Consider the following 15,282-nt stretch of genomic DNA (forward strand, 5'->3'; position numbering starts at 1 on the left):
TGAAAATGAATGAAGTAACTGGTCCTGGTTCACTAGCCAAATAAGCTGACCTAGTTGCACTAATAAGGTCATAGTGACCTAGTTACCTGAACTATCAAAATAAATTTTCTTATCAACTAGGATGTCAAAAACACATTTTGTGGCACTTTCTAGCTATGCGGGAAACAGCTGAAGATCACCTGTTAGACACATGTGAACTCTGTAAAGGTCAAATCTAGGCCTATCAACCTAAGATATCCCCAACAGAGAAAGAATATGATCTGATGTAGAAACTGACAAATACAATAATTAAGGAAGGGGTTACTTACAGCCCACTTCGAGCGTAATAACAGCCTGATCAGTTCCGGCCGCATTCTGCGCTAAGCAAGTATAATCGGCAGCATCTTCTGGTTGTGCTCCCAGCAGCATCAGTTCGCCACTAGAGGTCACTCTTACAAATGCATTCCGCTCATTAATCTGCAGAAAAAAAAATCATTATAGCAACCTTCACCCAATGGTGTAGTGGTTGGTGTTCTTGATTGTTAAACTGAAGGTCAGGGGTTCAAATCCCTCCACAGGATAAGAAAAAGAGCATTTGGTCTTAAATGGCTCAAATACTAAGGGAGACAAATCTGCCAAAAAACGGCAAGACATGCAATGGTATCGTACTGTCTTTGTTATAAATTGTTGGAAAGATCTTAGTATCCTTGCAACAATTGTAGACAAAGAGAGACTGCCATGAGAAGACATGACAGACCTGCCAGTGGTAGAATGCTCTTATGTAACATCACCCTATCAAGTCTTAAATTGATGATGAAGTTTGAAATCCTGGTTCTGTAATATCAGTGTGTGGGAAATATTTTATTCAAGGTTTTAGCTTAATTAATTAAGAACGGTACATTGATGAAACAGTCTTCGCAGAAACAAACGTTCAAACATAAAACAAGATAAGGTAGAAGAGGCGTAAAAGTTGTATCACCATTTTATCATGGAACCAAAAGGTAGTAAAGTAACTAATAGACATTTTGGAATTTAGAATAACTACAAAGAAGAACTAAGTTAGGTAAACACCGAGTATGTTTTGCATATGATTTTCAAAAAACCCAAAACTGAGAAAGGAACAAAAAAGAATAATAAAAAAATTTATATAGGTTTTTACAAATGAATGATTTGATGGAGAAGTACATACATATGGGTCACTCCATTGCCTTATAGTTAGAAAAATAGACATACGAGTAGCTCTATGGCTAAACTGTGAGAAACACTATGAATCACACTGTTAACTCAGAGAGCGTGTCACATGTCTGTGTTACGTTATCCACTATGATTTTATAATCTAAAACAGACATCTGATTCACTCTATGACCTAACAATTAAAAACATAATGTTTGTCACTGTTAAGCCATCAAGTTACTCATATGACTATGTTGTGTTATATGAGTCACTCTATGATTTAATGGTGGGACATAAATAGGTTACTCTATGACTTCATGGCGAGACACAGATATACAAACATAGCCGCAAAGACACGCATTTATCAGTGAAAGTCATAAAAACCCATGTATGTTTCTGAATTTTAGCTACAAGCCACTGAAATCTGGCCAAGTGCAACACAAAAAGCCTCACCTCCTTGCCATTCTTAAACCAGATGATCTCAGGGGCAGGTATGCCGGTAGCCTGACAAACGAGGGCAGCCGAGTCTCCCTTGGCTACTAGTAAGTAGTCCTGCTGCAGCATTATGTAAGGTTTTTCCATATACCTGTACATAAAGACATTCACTGATACTGTGTTTGATATGGAGGCTTTTAGACAATAACCACACTGTACGAATAACAAAGTTGCTTGTTGTAGCAGTCTACTTTTGAGCTTAGAGATATGATCACATCAAATTCCAATAAATTTTTATCAGAAAGTATAAATATTCTTTGAGATTGTACTTGTTATTTTAGGTAATCTGACTGCCAGGATGTTTCAAGAATAAAATCGACAAATTAAATCGAAGTTAAAATGCTCAGAAGAAAAATACCTCCAAAAATGACGTCGATAGTGGCTGCCTGTGTCTCTTGTTATTACATTGGTCAGTATATTCAAGCTGCAGTGTTAGGCATCTCTATTGACATATATTTTATTTTCTATTTGCTCATGATTGTTGAAATAAAACTTCAAAAATAGCCTCAGATACATTGCTGTAGATGTCCTAAATTATGTAAAAATAGGTTGGTTAGAATTTGTCTCATTGTTTTCCTCTAAATGCTGTGTAAACATAGGAGTACCTGATGAGATCATATATTTATCACTTATTACCAATATGCATGACTATTGATGTCATTCTTGGGCACGTCTTTTTGTTCTAAGTGTCTAGCTGCGATATATATCACTTTATTGGCCATAATCTCATTTCAAATAAAAATGTTTTTTTTTCAAATTGTGCCAAACAACAATAATAAAACAGTGAAAAAAAGAAAAAATGGCAACAGCCATTAAAACCGATTAAATAATTTTACAAATGTTTAAAATCCCATTCTCTGTTAAGAGGACGGATATTAGGTGGAAGAGGAGGTAGCAATGATATTTTCAAAATACGTTTTAGATGTATGCAATTTGTTTATATGAAAAGAGTTGGGAACCTGTGACTGTCTTGTAACAAACGGAATAGGATCAATTTTTATCAAGTTCAAGCAACCAAACCATATTCGGTTTCAAAACTTCATCTGAAGCCTGAACACCAGCCTCCTAAACACCATTACAGGCTACCTGATTTAAAATGAAAGAAATTCTGAGTATGACCAGATTATTAATAATACTAGATAATTTAGATAAATAAATTTGGCACAGCCCACACGGTGAAATTCGCAGTTGTGTATTGTTTCTTGACTTGCTCTTCAACACAAGCAATAGACAGCTCATGCTAGTTTTTGGTTGACCATTAACAAAGCTAGGAGAAAGACATCTTGACTTTCCGCCAATTTTTAATTTTCTACCACGTTTATTTCAATTCATATTTTTTACACTGATATCAAGATACAGTTAAATTCAAATAAATTTAGATAAAATACAATAAGTTACCATTTTACTTCTCCGAGTGATGAATACAGTGTCTTTCTGCCGTTTGATGAATACAGGAAGTCTGGTCAAGTTCTTACCTGACAGCAGCGGCAGCAGTAGAGACACCTGCAAGGTTGGTAGCGACACACTCATATACACCTGCATCAGACCGCTGCATGTCCCTCAATAACAACTCATTTTCTTTCAGCTCTGAAATAGATAAAACCAATAGAAATGCTCAACACTCCATTCCAATCAGAGCAAAAAATTTAAATAAATAGCAAATATTAAAAACAACATTAAGGAAACGTGAAAGACAAGGAGCTAAATGTTAAGATGATTTTAGACCAACCAATGTAACTTTTGCCAACTTTATCATTACAAAAAGCCAGAACTATGACCTGGAGCAGGAGTCTATTTAGCAACCCCAAAAGCACCTGCTAAATCTGCCATAGCTAACAACTAAAGCACCTGCTAAGTATGCCATAGCCAACTGAAAAGTTTGATAAATCTGCCATATCCAATAACTGAAACACTGGTGGGATTTGTCAAAGCCAACAAATGAAGCATCTGTTAAATCAGTCACTGAAGCACCTGCTATATATGCTATAATCACCTGGAAGGCCTTATATATCCAACAGCTGAGACACCTGCTAAATCTGTCATACCCTAGGACACTTATATTTCACTAGTATTTAGTTTCATGAGTAGCATCCAGAGTAAAATTTCACTGCAACTTAATTTCGCAGCTCTGATGAGTGCTAAAATATAGTGATGTGAAAATAAATGCAGTGGAACAAACATAATTAGATTCCTCAGGTTCAGTTCACCGATAAGAAAAAAATTTCAATTTGGGACTAGTTTGTAACCGCAGGTAGAATGGCGTGGCTGAAATCGATAATGTAATTTGATCGCTTGCTGCCATTTGTTTCTTGGACTATCAATGAACAAAGCTATTTAATTTCGCGTTTCGCTCGTTCGTTATAATAGTTTAGTTTCGCACATGAAATTTTCGCGAGAGGATGACTCCGCGAAAACACGAAAGTTAGATGAGGCGAATACATGAGTGTCCTAGGGTAACCAACAACTGAAACCCCCGCTAATTCTGTTATAGCTAACAATTGAATAACTCACCAACCCGGCCGCCATTAAACAAAGTTGTCTGCCCTCTGCGCCTCCAGCTAATTCTTACTGGCTGTGAACCAGTGGCAGTACAGCGCAGTCTCATCTCTCCCCCAGCTACGAAGTCTATATCTCTCGGCCTCACTCTGGCTACTGGTGGTTCACCTACCTGGTAATGGTATGTAATGCTATGAGATGTACAAATATGCCAAGTTCATAGACCAACAAATGTAACATTGTGATAACCCACTAGTAGTTTAGAAAGCAAGATGTTATGTCACAGTCACTCAACACAGACCATCGTAATCTATTGTGCTAAAATTATAGCAGACACTGTGTCATATAGGATTGTGCAACCTACAAGTAAGATTTATGGCTGATGAGATCTGTAAAGTAAAACACTCGGATTTTTCTGTCAAGGTGAACTTGCCATAGAGGTGATGCACATGAAAATAATGTCGATATAAAGCTAAAACATCAAGTTTCAATTTGATGTAATTTTTGTCTTTGTGGACTCAGTCCAGAGATATAATAGTTTGAGATCCTTTCTTGAAATGCTCAGATTTAAACGAAAGTATGATTACAATGTCTATAGTTACACTTCAGCAAAGAGACCAAACAGAATAGAGATGCGTAATGCTGCAACTTGAACGCAATAGCTGATATCAATTACGATGAAGACAGGCAGCCGGTTAACTAGTGATGTCATTTTGACACACATTTTTCTTTCGAGTGTTTTAACCGAAGATCAAATTTTATAATTTTTAATCTTGACACATCCTGGCAGTCAGATCACCTCAAACATCTAAAACAATCGCAAATGATAAAAAAATACATATACTATGTGATAAAATCTACTAAATTTTGTGCCAGTGCATCGTTAAAAAAAATAAAAAAGCAACATTTGAGTTTCATTCAAGTATTTTACAAAAAATAGAAAAATTATAACAAACCTTAAGAAAGGTTCGCTGAGAAGTTGCTCCCCCAATGTTCTCTGCTTCACAGATGTACCAGCCCTCGCTGCTGTCTTCAACACGCGGAATGGAGAGACTCCCATTGGGTAGAAACATGAGGGCGGGTAGAGTGATGTACCGACCTGTTCAACATGGTCAGAGCAAAAATACAACTAGAAGACAAACATAATGAATGCAATGGCTGGTTCTGCTCTACTTGATCTTTCGAAAATCTACTAATTACTAGAAACCTTACGATTTCCTTGATTTATATGAAGAAAATTCTTAATATGAGACAGTGACTTGATACATTCGTTGTAAAATTTTTATAATTTTCTAGTAAATATATTTTTAAAGTCACATGTACATAGATCCGTCCATCTTTCAATATATATATATATATATATATATATATATAAATAAAATAAAAAATATTTATATTTTATTTATTCTATTTATGTAAAATTGAAATCTCACTTTGTCATTATGTGTGCCTGTTAATCTGCGTTAACGTTATGCATTTTCACATTTTTGGCCAAATTCATTCAAACGTCACATGCTTATGCTGTGTCTTCGGCCAAGTCGCTAAAAATATTTTGTTTTAAAACACCGTCTGGTTCCTGTGCACACCTACCTGCGGAGAATCGAATTGAAAATGAGAAAAACCCTGAGCATCACCAGGCTCACTGATAGACACTAAATATCCACCAAAATATGAATTAAGTATTTGAAAATGCGTACTCATACGACAAACTTTAAAACAAATTATATGCACAACTTATAAAACTTTCCGTAGTTTTTGTACAAACACAAAAAATTCAAAACACTCAATTGGTGTAAATACGTGTTTTGTTTATATTGCTAATTAGTTGCAATACACCTATTTCTGGAGGTTTTGGACAGTCTAAAGCTGACGGGATTCACAAATGTGCTTGCCCGCTACTGAAACTGTTTTTACATTTTGATTAATCTTCGGTTGGCTGTTCTAATTTCATTTTAATAAGAACACCATATTTGAGCTGAATGTTACAAAAAAATAAAACAACATTTTTATTTTATTTTTTATTATTATTATTTTTTTCTCAAAATAAAATTTCTTGCAATTAGCAGGCAATTGAATTCGCATTACTGAGATGCAAATCACAAAAAAAATTATGACACCCATATGTAAACCCCGTTAGTACCAAGAGTATTTTTTGTTGATAAAAATTAGTACAAGTGAGTAAAAACATAATTTTAGACTAACAAAAGTATGAAATGATACACATAGAGCAAATGTCATTTGATGTCATTGACGTCCACCTGCTCCAACTTATAGAAGCAAACTATAAAGATAACCAAAATTATGACTTAACATTTTCCCTTGTTAAAAAACGATCATGATAAACTAGTCAAGCTTACCGCTGTGAGGGGACATTCTGTACCAACGTATGTCATATTCAATATCGCTTTCAACAACACAGTCAAGGATAGCTCTGGCTCCAGGGGCAACTGTCACATTGAGGGTGGGGTATATGTATGGAGGAGGATCTGTGACGTCAAGAACTAGGACACCTTGACCTCGACCAGCGTCGCTAGTAGCCACACAGGAATAGTTTCCTTCGCTCACTTCTGTCAGGTTCTCTACTGTGTGTATGACTGACTCGGTTTGCCTGTGTACCAGAATAGCAACATATAACTCAAGGGCTACCATAGACGGCAGCCCAGATGTTTATAAAAAAGGTCCTTGTTATATTTGTATTATATCAGTATTATTATATATTAAATTGTTTTGAATTTCAATTTAGCAATAACAAAAGCAGCTTTGACCTGATTAATCCATATGTATAAATCTCAATGTTTGTCTTTTACAATAAATGTAAGTGAGGTGATGAATACTTTGTATGAGATCAGAAAATCAGTTAAAAACTTTACATGCTGACCTACTTTACATGCTGACCTACCTTACATGCTGACCTACTTTACATGCTGACCCACTTTACATGCTGACCCAGTTAATCAGTTTTGAACCGAGCAATGAAGAATACTTCAGAATCAGGAATATGGTAATGCCTTCTACTATCGAGTTCACGATGGCCTTCATTTCAATATGTACAATAGCACACCGTTATTTTTGTAACTAAGACACGAATGCAAAGTACACAGTCTATTAATATGAAGTCTTTTAGAAATAGAAATAAAATAGCTCGAGACCATTTTTCAACTATTAAAGGGAATTTTACCTCCCCTCCTCCTTCATTTACAGAGAGTTGTCTTTCCATCATTCTGCTATGCTGATGCTGATTGGCTCAAACATTATTAGCATTGACTTTACCGCTGATCACCATCCCAGGCATGTTTTGCTTTTGAGTTCTATTTCAGTATTGTTTATACAACGGACTAAACAAATATATTGCATATATATTATACCACAATACATATATTACAATACAAGTATATTGCATGTACATGTACTACATGTATAGTAATTGCAAAAAAACTAGAAAGCAATTTAAGCCTGCTGAAATGTTAAAATTATGGTTACTACTACAAAAAATTTAGTGTCCATTTTGCGGGTTGTCTGGAACACACTTGCGAAGTAGGAGTGATTGCTATACTATTGGTTGGTCCAAGTGCACATGTGTGTATGAATGGCTAGCTAACTGAGATGGTATCGTAATGAAGAACTCAACATGAAATCATCAAAATAACAAAAATTTAGCAACCGGAACTACCAAGTTTTGATAATATGCTTCATGTCCCTATGAACATCATTCATGTATAACTCACTTTTATTTCAACAAACCATAAGTTGAACTTATTGTACTAATGACGAACTACTACTAACTAAAAAGTACTAACTAAAAAGGACTAACTAGTACTAATGTACATGAGCGATCATCAGGTGTGCCGATAAAGTGCAGATAATAACTATTAAATTATTCTAAAATGCCGATGACTGCAGGTGTTAGCATGTCTGTCTGCCAAACTGCAAAGCGCAAGTTTGAATCACATACTGTGCAATTTTTTTCAACTTTCAATTGTAGTTACAAACAGATGGACACAATTCTTATTATAGTAAAGAGACTGAAAATAATTCAATGTTAATAAGAAACAGTAAACAGATTGGTGGTAGAGGTTTAGTTTCTACACAGATGTACTTATGGTAAAAATACCATAACAGCTTATAAAATAACCCTGAATCCAATGACTGCTCACTTTTTGAAGTTGTTTGCCCTTACTAACATTTGATATCTTTCTTCAATCACAAAAGCCGTAAGCTTTTATACACTTCCTTGTGAAAAACGAATCCAAATCCTCGGCTAACAGAAACCACCTGATTAGCTAAAGCTTCTGGATAAAAAAAAATACTGTTATTTCTTGTGTTATAACTTTAATTGACATTTCCAGATAAAACTAAAGTTAAGTAGAATATTTCATGAAGACATGTTTTATTGTCCGCAACCGGAAACGAACTGATTCAAAGAAAAACGAACAGTAATAGGAGTTATCTTATGATACGGAGGCACACAACTCCCAATTATGAATTACAACATCTTGCATGAATGCTTCAAGCTTTCTTGCACAATAGCCATTTTCTTATTATGGTCTTTAGAATATGGCCCATGTTCCACAATTTCATAACTTAATTATGTGTTTCCCTACATTATCATTTGTTCATTAAGATGAAGACCACAAGGAACTCCCAGCGGGAGTTCTTGCGGGAGCGTTGGGGGCCCAGCAGCCTACAACCACAGCGGGAGCATTGTGGACCCAGTGCCTCGACTAGCTGCAGTGCTACTGCGCATGTGGGCCTCATCACGCCTTAACAATAGGAACTAAGCTTCATTATTTTGTTCATCAAATATTATAACTTGTCTTTATTTTTGCTTAATCCCACGACCAAACAAGAGCGAAGCGATTGATTGGGAGACTTATGATAAATGCACATGTGCACACAACTCCCGAAAAATTATCCGTTAACGGCCGTCACCAAACCCTTGCAACGAAATCCTATCAACAAATTTAACTTTTTTCAGTAAAGTCGTTTAAGTATAATAATGATACAAAACGCATATAAACCTATTTAAATATGTTACCAAGCCTTTGAAAGGTTACCGCAAATTCCTAAAACTAACCCATCTGATCGGATTATACACAAATAGACAGATTAATTTGGACGAAAATTGCCACAAAATGCTTGAAAAGCTTGGTTTAATAAAAGTTAAGACTGGAAATTGAAACACCGAGCGACAGAGAATAGAACGATAAAGTCTTGCGCATTTCACGAAAAAATAACGTGCACTTTTCACAAGTCTATAGCATTGTCGAATTGCCGAAGGTTTCGGCAATTAACATAGGAGTACAGGAATCGTTTCATTTTTGCCGATTTCAATTTTTTCATTTTCATTTGCCGACACATTTGAGTACTTTGGTATTCTAACTGATGTCTAACGCAGTGTAAGTAAAGGGAATGATGATGATATTTTTTCTAACGGTTCTTATGAGATTATTACAATAATTAATTATAAGTTTGGATGACTACAGAACAATGACTACGTAGTACAGATTTTCTAAAAATCTATATAAATATCACAACTTCGTGATATTGTTAGCTATGACGTTTTGAAATGTAAACAAAATCGTGCATTGGTTTTATATTATTACTATATTAATAGTATTGGTTATTCTAATAATATCAGTGCATTTTACTTCTAATATTGGCCAATTATGCATTTCTCTTTTTGCAGGAGGAGAGATATAAACATATAATCTTTTCCTTTCATTATTGCTATTTGTTGTATATAATAACACCCACACCCAGTGCATTACTGCTACCATTGCAGTTATCCTATTTGACTGCTAATATTGCATTTCTCAACCATCAGTACCCTTTCTTTTTCCCAATATCACTTTGGTCGTGGGCTGTATGACAGTGGAATTTCTAGTGCTATATTTCTACTAATTGATTAAATAAAACACGCACGCACGCACGCTCACACACAAACACACAAGCTGTTAGAGAAAGCTATAACCAACAGGATACTTACAAAAAGAACCTATCATCTGAGATGGATTTATCTCCCTTGTACCACGTCACAACAAAAGGCACCAGACTTTCCACTATGCACAACATATTGATAGAACTTCCGTAATTCCCTACAACAAATAAATTAACTGCATACAACCTCTAACAATTATTTTGAAAATATCATTGCTGGCTGCTTTAACAATCTTCCACCTAAAATCTATTCTCTTAGCAAAGAAAGGCATTTTAAACACTCTATGTCAAACTATTTATTCGATTTTAATGGCTAACTGTTGCCCTTGTTCTTTTATGATTCTTGTATGGCACTTGAAATTGAAAAAATTTGAAAAAATAATTTGTTTGAAAAGAACCTATTGCTAACAAAATAATAAATGTAAATAACTAATTGCTTTGGAATCAAAAACAAATTAGCAAAACCAATTATTTGGAGTTGCTCAACCAATGCTTTTGCTTGCTTCACAGAGATCCCTTTCAAGAATGTTTTCATGTAAAAGACAATGTTATGAAATCTAAGCCTTTAGCTATGATTAAAATAAGGTGCTCTAATTACACCTTGTTGAAGAATGAGAACCTACATATACGAGACGAATTTCAAAGAAATTCATAGAGGCAGACACCATTCTACAGTGTAACAATAGAGTGTAACAATAGAATATTTATGTAAATTTTATTTTGTAAATAAATGTCTATTTATATGTAAATTTATCCAAGTTTTCTACTTTTCACTTTCAAATTCCAAATATTTCAAATCTAAATATATATATTATATATTGTTGAAGATAAACTTACACAAAATTTTCGTAGATTTTATCAAAAAGTATCGGGATTTTCCTATCATTTGCGATTATTTTTGATGTTTCAAGATTAAAACTGATAAAACCTGATCGTGACTAAAAAGGACAAAAGAAAAATGCATGCGAAATGACGTCACTAGCTTTTATCGTTGTGATAGTTAATGTCGGTCATTGCGTTAAATTTGAAGCGCCATGCGTCTCCATTCTGTTGGTCTTTTGCTACTATAGACGTAATCGCATTTTCATTTGATTTTACACTCGCATTTTAATCGCGACCAAGTTTAGTCGAGTTTAATCTTAAAATCAGTCAGATCACCTCAAACATCAAAAACAATCACAAGTGATAGAAAATATCAATACTTTCTTATAAAATTTACAGAATCTACTATAGATACCATAATAGCTCCTTCGCTTGATCTTAGCGTTTTCATCACAACCATGTTTTATGGATTTTAATTTTGAAACATCTCATCTGGGCACTCAATTAGATCACCTCAAACACCAAAAACAATCGCATATGATAGAAAAAAATTCTTTCTGATATAATCTACTAAAAGTTTTGTGCAAGCTCATCCTTAAGAATAATAGTGAACCGTAACCATAGAAATACTAGAAGCAGTTGATGCCTTCAACTAGCTAAAGCAAATCTGTTAAACACAGTTTACTGGCATACAGGCAGTCAGCACCAAACTAGAGAAGTTGCCCTCTCATGAAAAGTAGCAGTAGCACACTTACCAATGATCTGCGGAGCAATGGTTATGACCGGAGCAGCAGGTACTACTGCAGATATGGCCGACTTACTAATTCTGATAAAAGTGAAGCCATTCTCATCAGTGCCGATTACCTACAGGCATATATGGCGTACAGTCAGGAGCTGTCAACTCCCATTGTACTAAATTGGTTGGTCACACACAATGGATAGACTGTGTAAATGTAACAAATAGAGTTGTCTTCTGTTTCATAGTTGCAGTTACTTTTTGTAATGTAAGAAATAATAGATGGTCAAAAAATAAAAAAGAGAAGTCCATTAAAATAGCAACAAAGAGACTTGACTATGAACAAATGGAAGTGATTGAGAAGAAGGTCAAGTGAATTAAGCTCTACAGCATATAGGTGGGTTAGTGTGAGTTCTCGAGAACTGAATTTTTAACTTTATTTAGCTCATAATTGGTCAATTGATATAAATGGTTAAATCAGTGCATATGTAATCTGATGGCTACACAAAACAATCGGTGACATCACATCCTAATATTTTACTGGTGTACTTTGGTGAAGGTCTTTGTACTCTTTAGTTAAAGGTTGACTTGCAACAAAATTCACATTACAGTTATTTGATATCAAAAGATTCACTATGTCTTACTTTGCTGTGTTGTAGGTGCAAAATATGTGGAAATGTGATTACAAGATCTTAAAAACTCAAAAACGAACAGTTAATCGCAGCCACCCGAGACCACCGTAGTTTGGATTCTCTTTCCAAAACGGCTCAAATGTGACGTAGCTGTGGTAGATGGTTTCTGTTTACATTTTTACTCAATCTCATTCGTTGAAATATTTTCACAAATATAGTTCACGCATTCGATAAAACCATGTCTATTGTTCTTATGCGTCTATTTCATCATCATTGTAATGCTGTTACTTTGAGCACTGATATCTCAAAACCTACCGTAAAAATTCGTTTAATTTTTTAACTTTAGCTCGAAGGAGTGCATATCATCCTCTGATAAACGTGACAAACTTGTTGATCACCTGTGATAGTCGAAGAATGCTGCAAAAATTATTCAAGCTGTTTGGCAGGAAGTATGAGTCACATAATCAGATTACGGCTAGACGATTAGACCAAACCGAAACTGTAAACTAGCGAGCATCTATATTTGGTAAGGGCTCTTCGGTAAAACCCGAAGTGTTTGTCATAAACTAGTGCTACGAGAAGTTTTATATTGAGCCTTTGATTGACCTTTCATTTTGCGTGCAAACATCACGTGACAAAACAATAACCAAATGTAATGACTACGTCAGAGAAATAAACTGATTTCAATCTACGGCAATTTCGAGAGCTTTTTCGGGAGCAATTTCGAGAGGCAATTTCGGCTTTTAAGAGCTTGTAATCACATTTCCACATATTTTGCACCTACAACACAGCAGAGTAAGACATGATGAATCTTTTGATACCACATAACTGTAATGTGAATTTTTTGCAAGTCAACCTTTAAAGGTGTTTTTTAACTTTATTTGGCATAAATATCCCCTCCCAAAAAACATTTCATAATGTGCCGTTACAACATCATTTAAATAAAAGAAATGTGACAACAAGTTTGACTTTAAGAAGGACACTTTCTGAATAACTCTGATGTATTTCAGCAGAGAGTTGAATTTAGGAGCAATAGTGCATCAAATATGTTAGCCTGAGTTCCCTGATTTATTACATATTGATCAATCAATACAATCTTTACTATAATCAGATCCGTGATCCTCTGAAATCACACTAAGAGAGTTAGGAAAAGGATTGCACAGCATAGGAATTGAACCTAGTTATTCGGATTCAAAGCCATGCATGCTACCATATGCACCGCTCGACCACCACTCTACTTCCAAGACTAATTGTAAACATACTTATCACACGTGATGACTCTTACGGCCCACAGGACTGTCAGATTACTAGCCTTTAGAATTCTGGCACATGACTGTTTGTCAACTATAGTAAAAAACACAATCAACAAATGCCTAACAGATTTGTTGATTGACCTATCATAGTAACCATTCATTGGTCTAACTTACCCGAATATAGAAGAAACCAGAAGGGGGAAGGGTGAAGGTCGTATTATAGAGATTGGAGTAGCCAGCATAAAAGAGAGGAAGAGACTGAAGCACAGTGCCATCCAGACTTATAAACTCAACAGTATGGAAGGTCATGCCATCTACCACTCCTGTGCCATTTATAAAGGTCGTCATCGGCAGTCCTGCAGCAGAACATTAAATACAGAGAATGCAGTGAAAGTCTGAATTTTAAGACAAAAATGGTGGAGAACTGATAATCCAAAATCGGTGATAAAATTCATTTCTAACAAGCATTCAGTAGGAAGCGACAGCAAGGCAAGTCAGTAATCTTGCTAACGTTCATCTTTGGCAGAAACTAATAATTTAACTCTTTGAACCCTGGCTGTCCTTGTCAATGTGTGTCAGTATCCCTGGACAATCTCCCAAAAATTGGACATTTTTAAACTTATTAAATATATCTAAATCTGTTAATAATCAAATGATATTTGGTGGAGCACTGAAAAAACCAAAACGAACAAATGAACCATGAAAATGACTAATGAAAAAAATGAACCAAATAAAAAAATATTTTAAATTTTTTGGGTTAAAATCCTCATTAATACGGTTTTAACAAATTCCAAAAATGTTAACAGTATTTGCAGTATGTTTGTAATAGTATTGGATGAAACACTGGAAAAATAGTTAAACAACTGTAAATGTTACCAAATAAAAAAATTTTTTGGTTAAAACTGTCAAAATTCACACCATTTTTCACACCTAAGTTTCATATGATTGATACACGAGACTTCCAGGGTGCTAGTATATATAATAACTGGCACATAAAATGGTTGACTTCTAGCCTTTGATCCTTCAGTAACAATACTTGGTATCGACAACCGAGAAGTCAAAGTTATATGCAGTAATTAAAAATACTCACCCGCCACTGGTCTAGCATAGGCTGTGCTAAATTCAACTGCATCTCCTACACCAAATCTCTGGGTGAAATCTAGAGTGCTAATTCCTGTAATCCAAAAGAGAAGACTAAAACAAACTTACAAAACTATTTTAGTAAATAAACAGACAAATATAATAATAATAGTAATAATAATATTAATAATCATAATAACAGTAATAATAATATTAATAATATTAATAATAATATGATTAGTAGCAATAGTGAAAGTTGCAGAACTACAAAACAGTTACATTAACCCCTCATTTTTACGATTAATTATGCAAATCTGCCAAATAGAAGCTAACTTTTTAACTTAATCTTTAAATTTTAAATCCAAAAGAGAAGACTAAAACAAACTTACAGTACAAAAGTATGTTGGTAAATAAATAGACAAATATAATAATAATAGTAATAATAATGTTAACAGTAATCATAACAATATGATTAGTATAATAGTACAAAACAATTACATTTTTCACTATTATGAAAATTTGCCAAATAGAAACTAATTTTTAAATTTTAATCTCAAATTGCTTTCTAAACTTATTGTATTTATTGCATGAATCTTATATATAATAAAAAGATAAATTGAAGTTTTCTTGACTGTTTTATTTGTTTTAGTTTATATTTCTACGCCAGTTTCAGTATTTT

At 34.4% G+C, this 15,282-nt stretch overlaps 1 protein-coding gene across 1 annotated transcript in view; it reads right to left on the bottom strand.

Annotated features, from left to right (window-relative positions):
• LOC137398081 (hemicentin-1-like) overlaps positions 1 to 15,282 on the bottom strand; it is a 150,611-nt gene that overhangs the window by 104,155 nt on the left and 31,174 nt on the right. The window contains exons 6-13 of the mRNA XM_068084186.1: positions 11,658 to 11,766; positions 10,130 to 10,238; positions 6,501 to 6,751; positions 5,100 to 5,242; positions 4,159 to 4,315; positions 3,123 to 3,234; positions 1,606 to 1,738; positions 309 to 456 (exon numbers count right to left, since the gene is read on the bottom strand). Of these exons, the coding sequence (XP_067940287.1) occupies positions 309 to 456; positions 1,606 to 1,738; positions 3,123 to 3,234; positions 4,159 to 4,315; positions 5,100 to 5,242; positions 6,501 to 6,751; positions 10,130 to 10,238; positions 11,658 to 11,766 (1,162 nt within the window). The remainder of the gene's footprint in view (positions 1 to 308; positions 457 to 1,605; positions 1,739 to 3,122; positions 3,235 to 4,158; positions 4,316 to 5,099; positions 5,243 to 6,500; positions 6,752 to 10,129; positions 10,239 to 11,657; positions 11,767 to 15,282) is intronic.

This window comes from Watersipora subatra, chromosome 6 (genome assembly GCF_963576615.1).
Source record: "Watersipora subatra chromosome 6, tzWatSuba1.1, whole genome shotgun sequence".
Taxonomy (NCBI): domain Eukaryota; kingdom Metazoa; phylum Bryozoa; class Gymnolaemata; order Cheilostomatida; family Watersiporidae; genus Watersipora; species Watersipora subatra.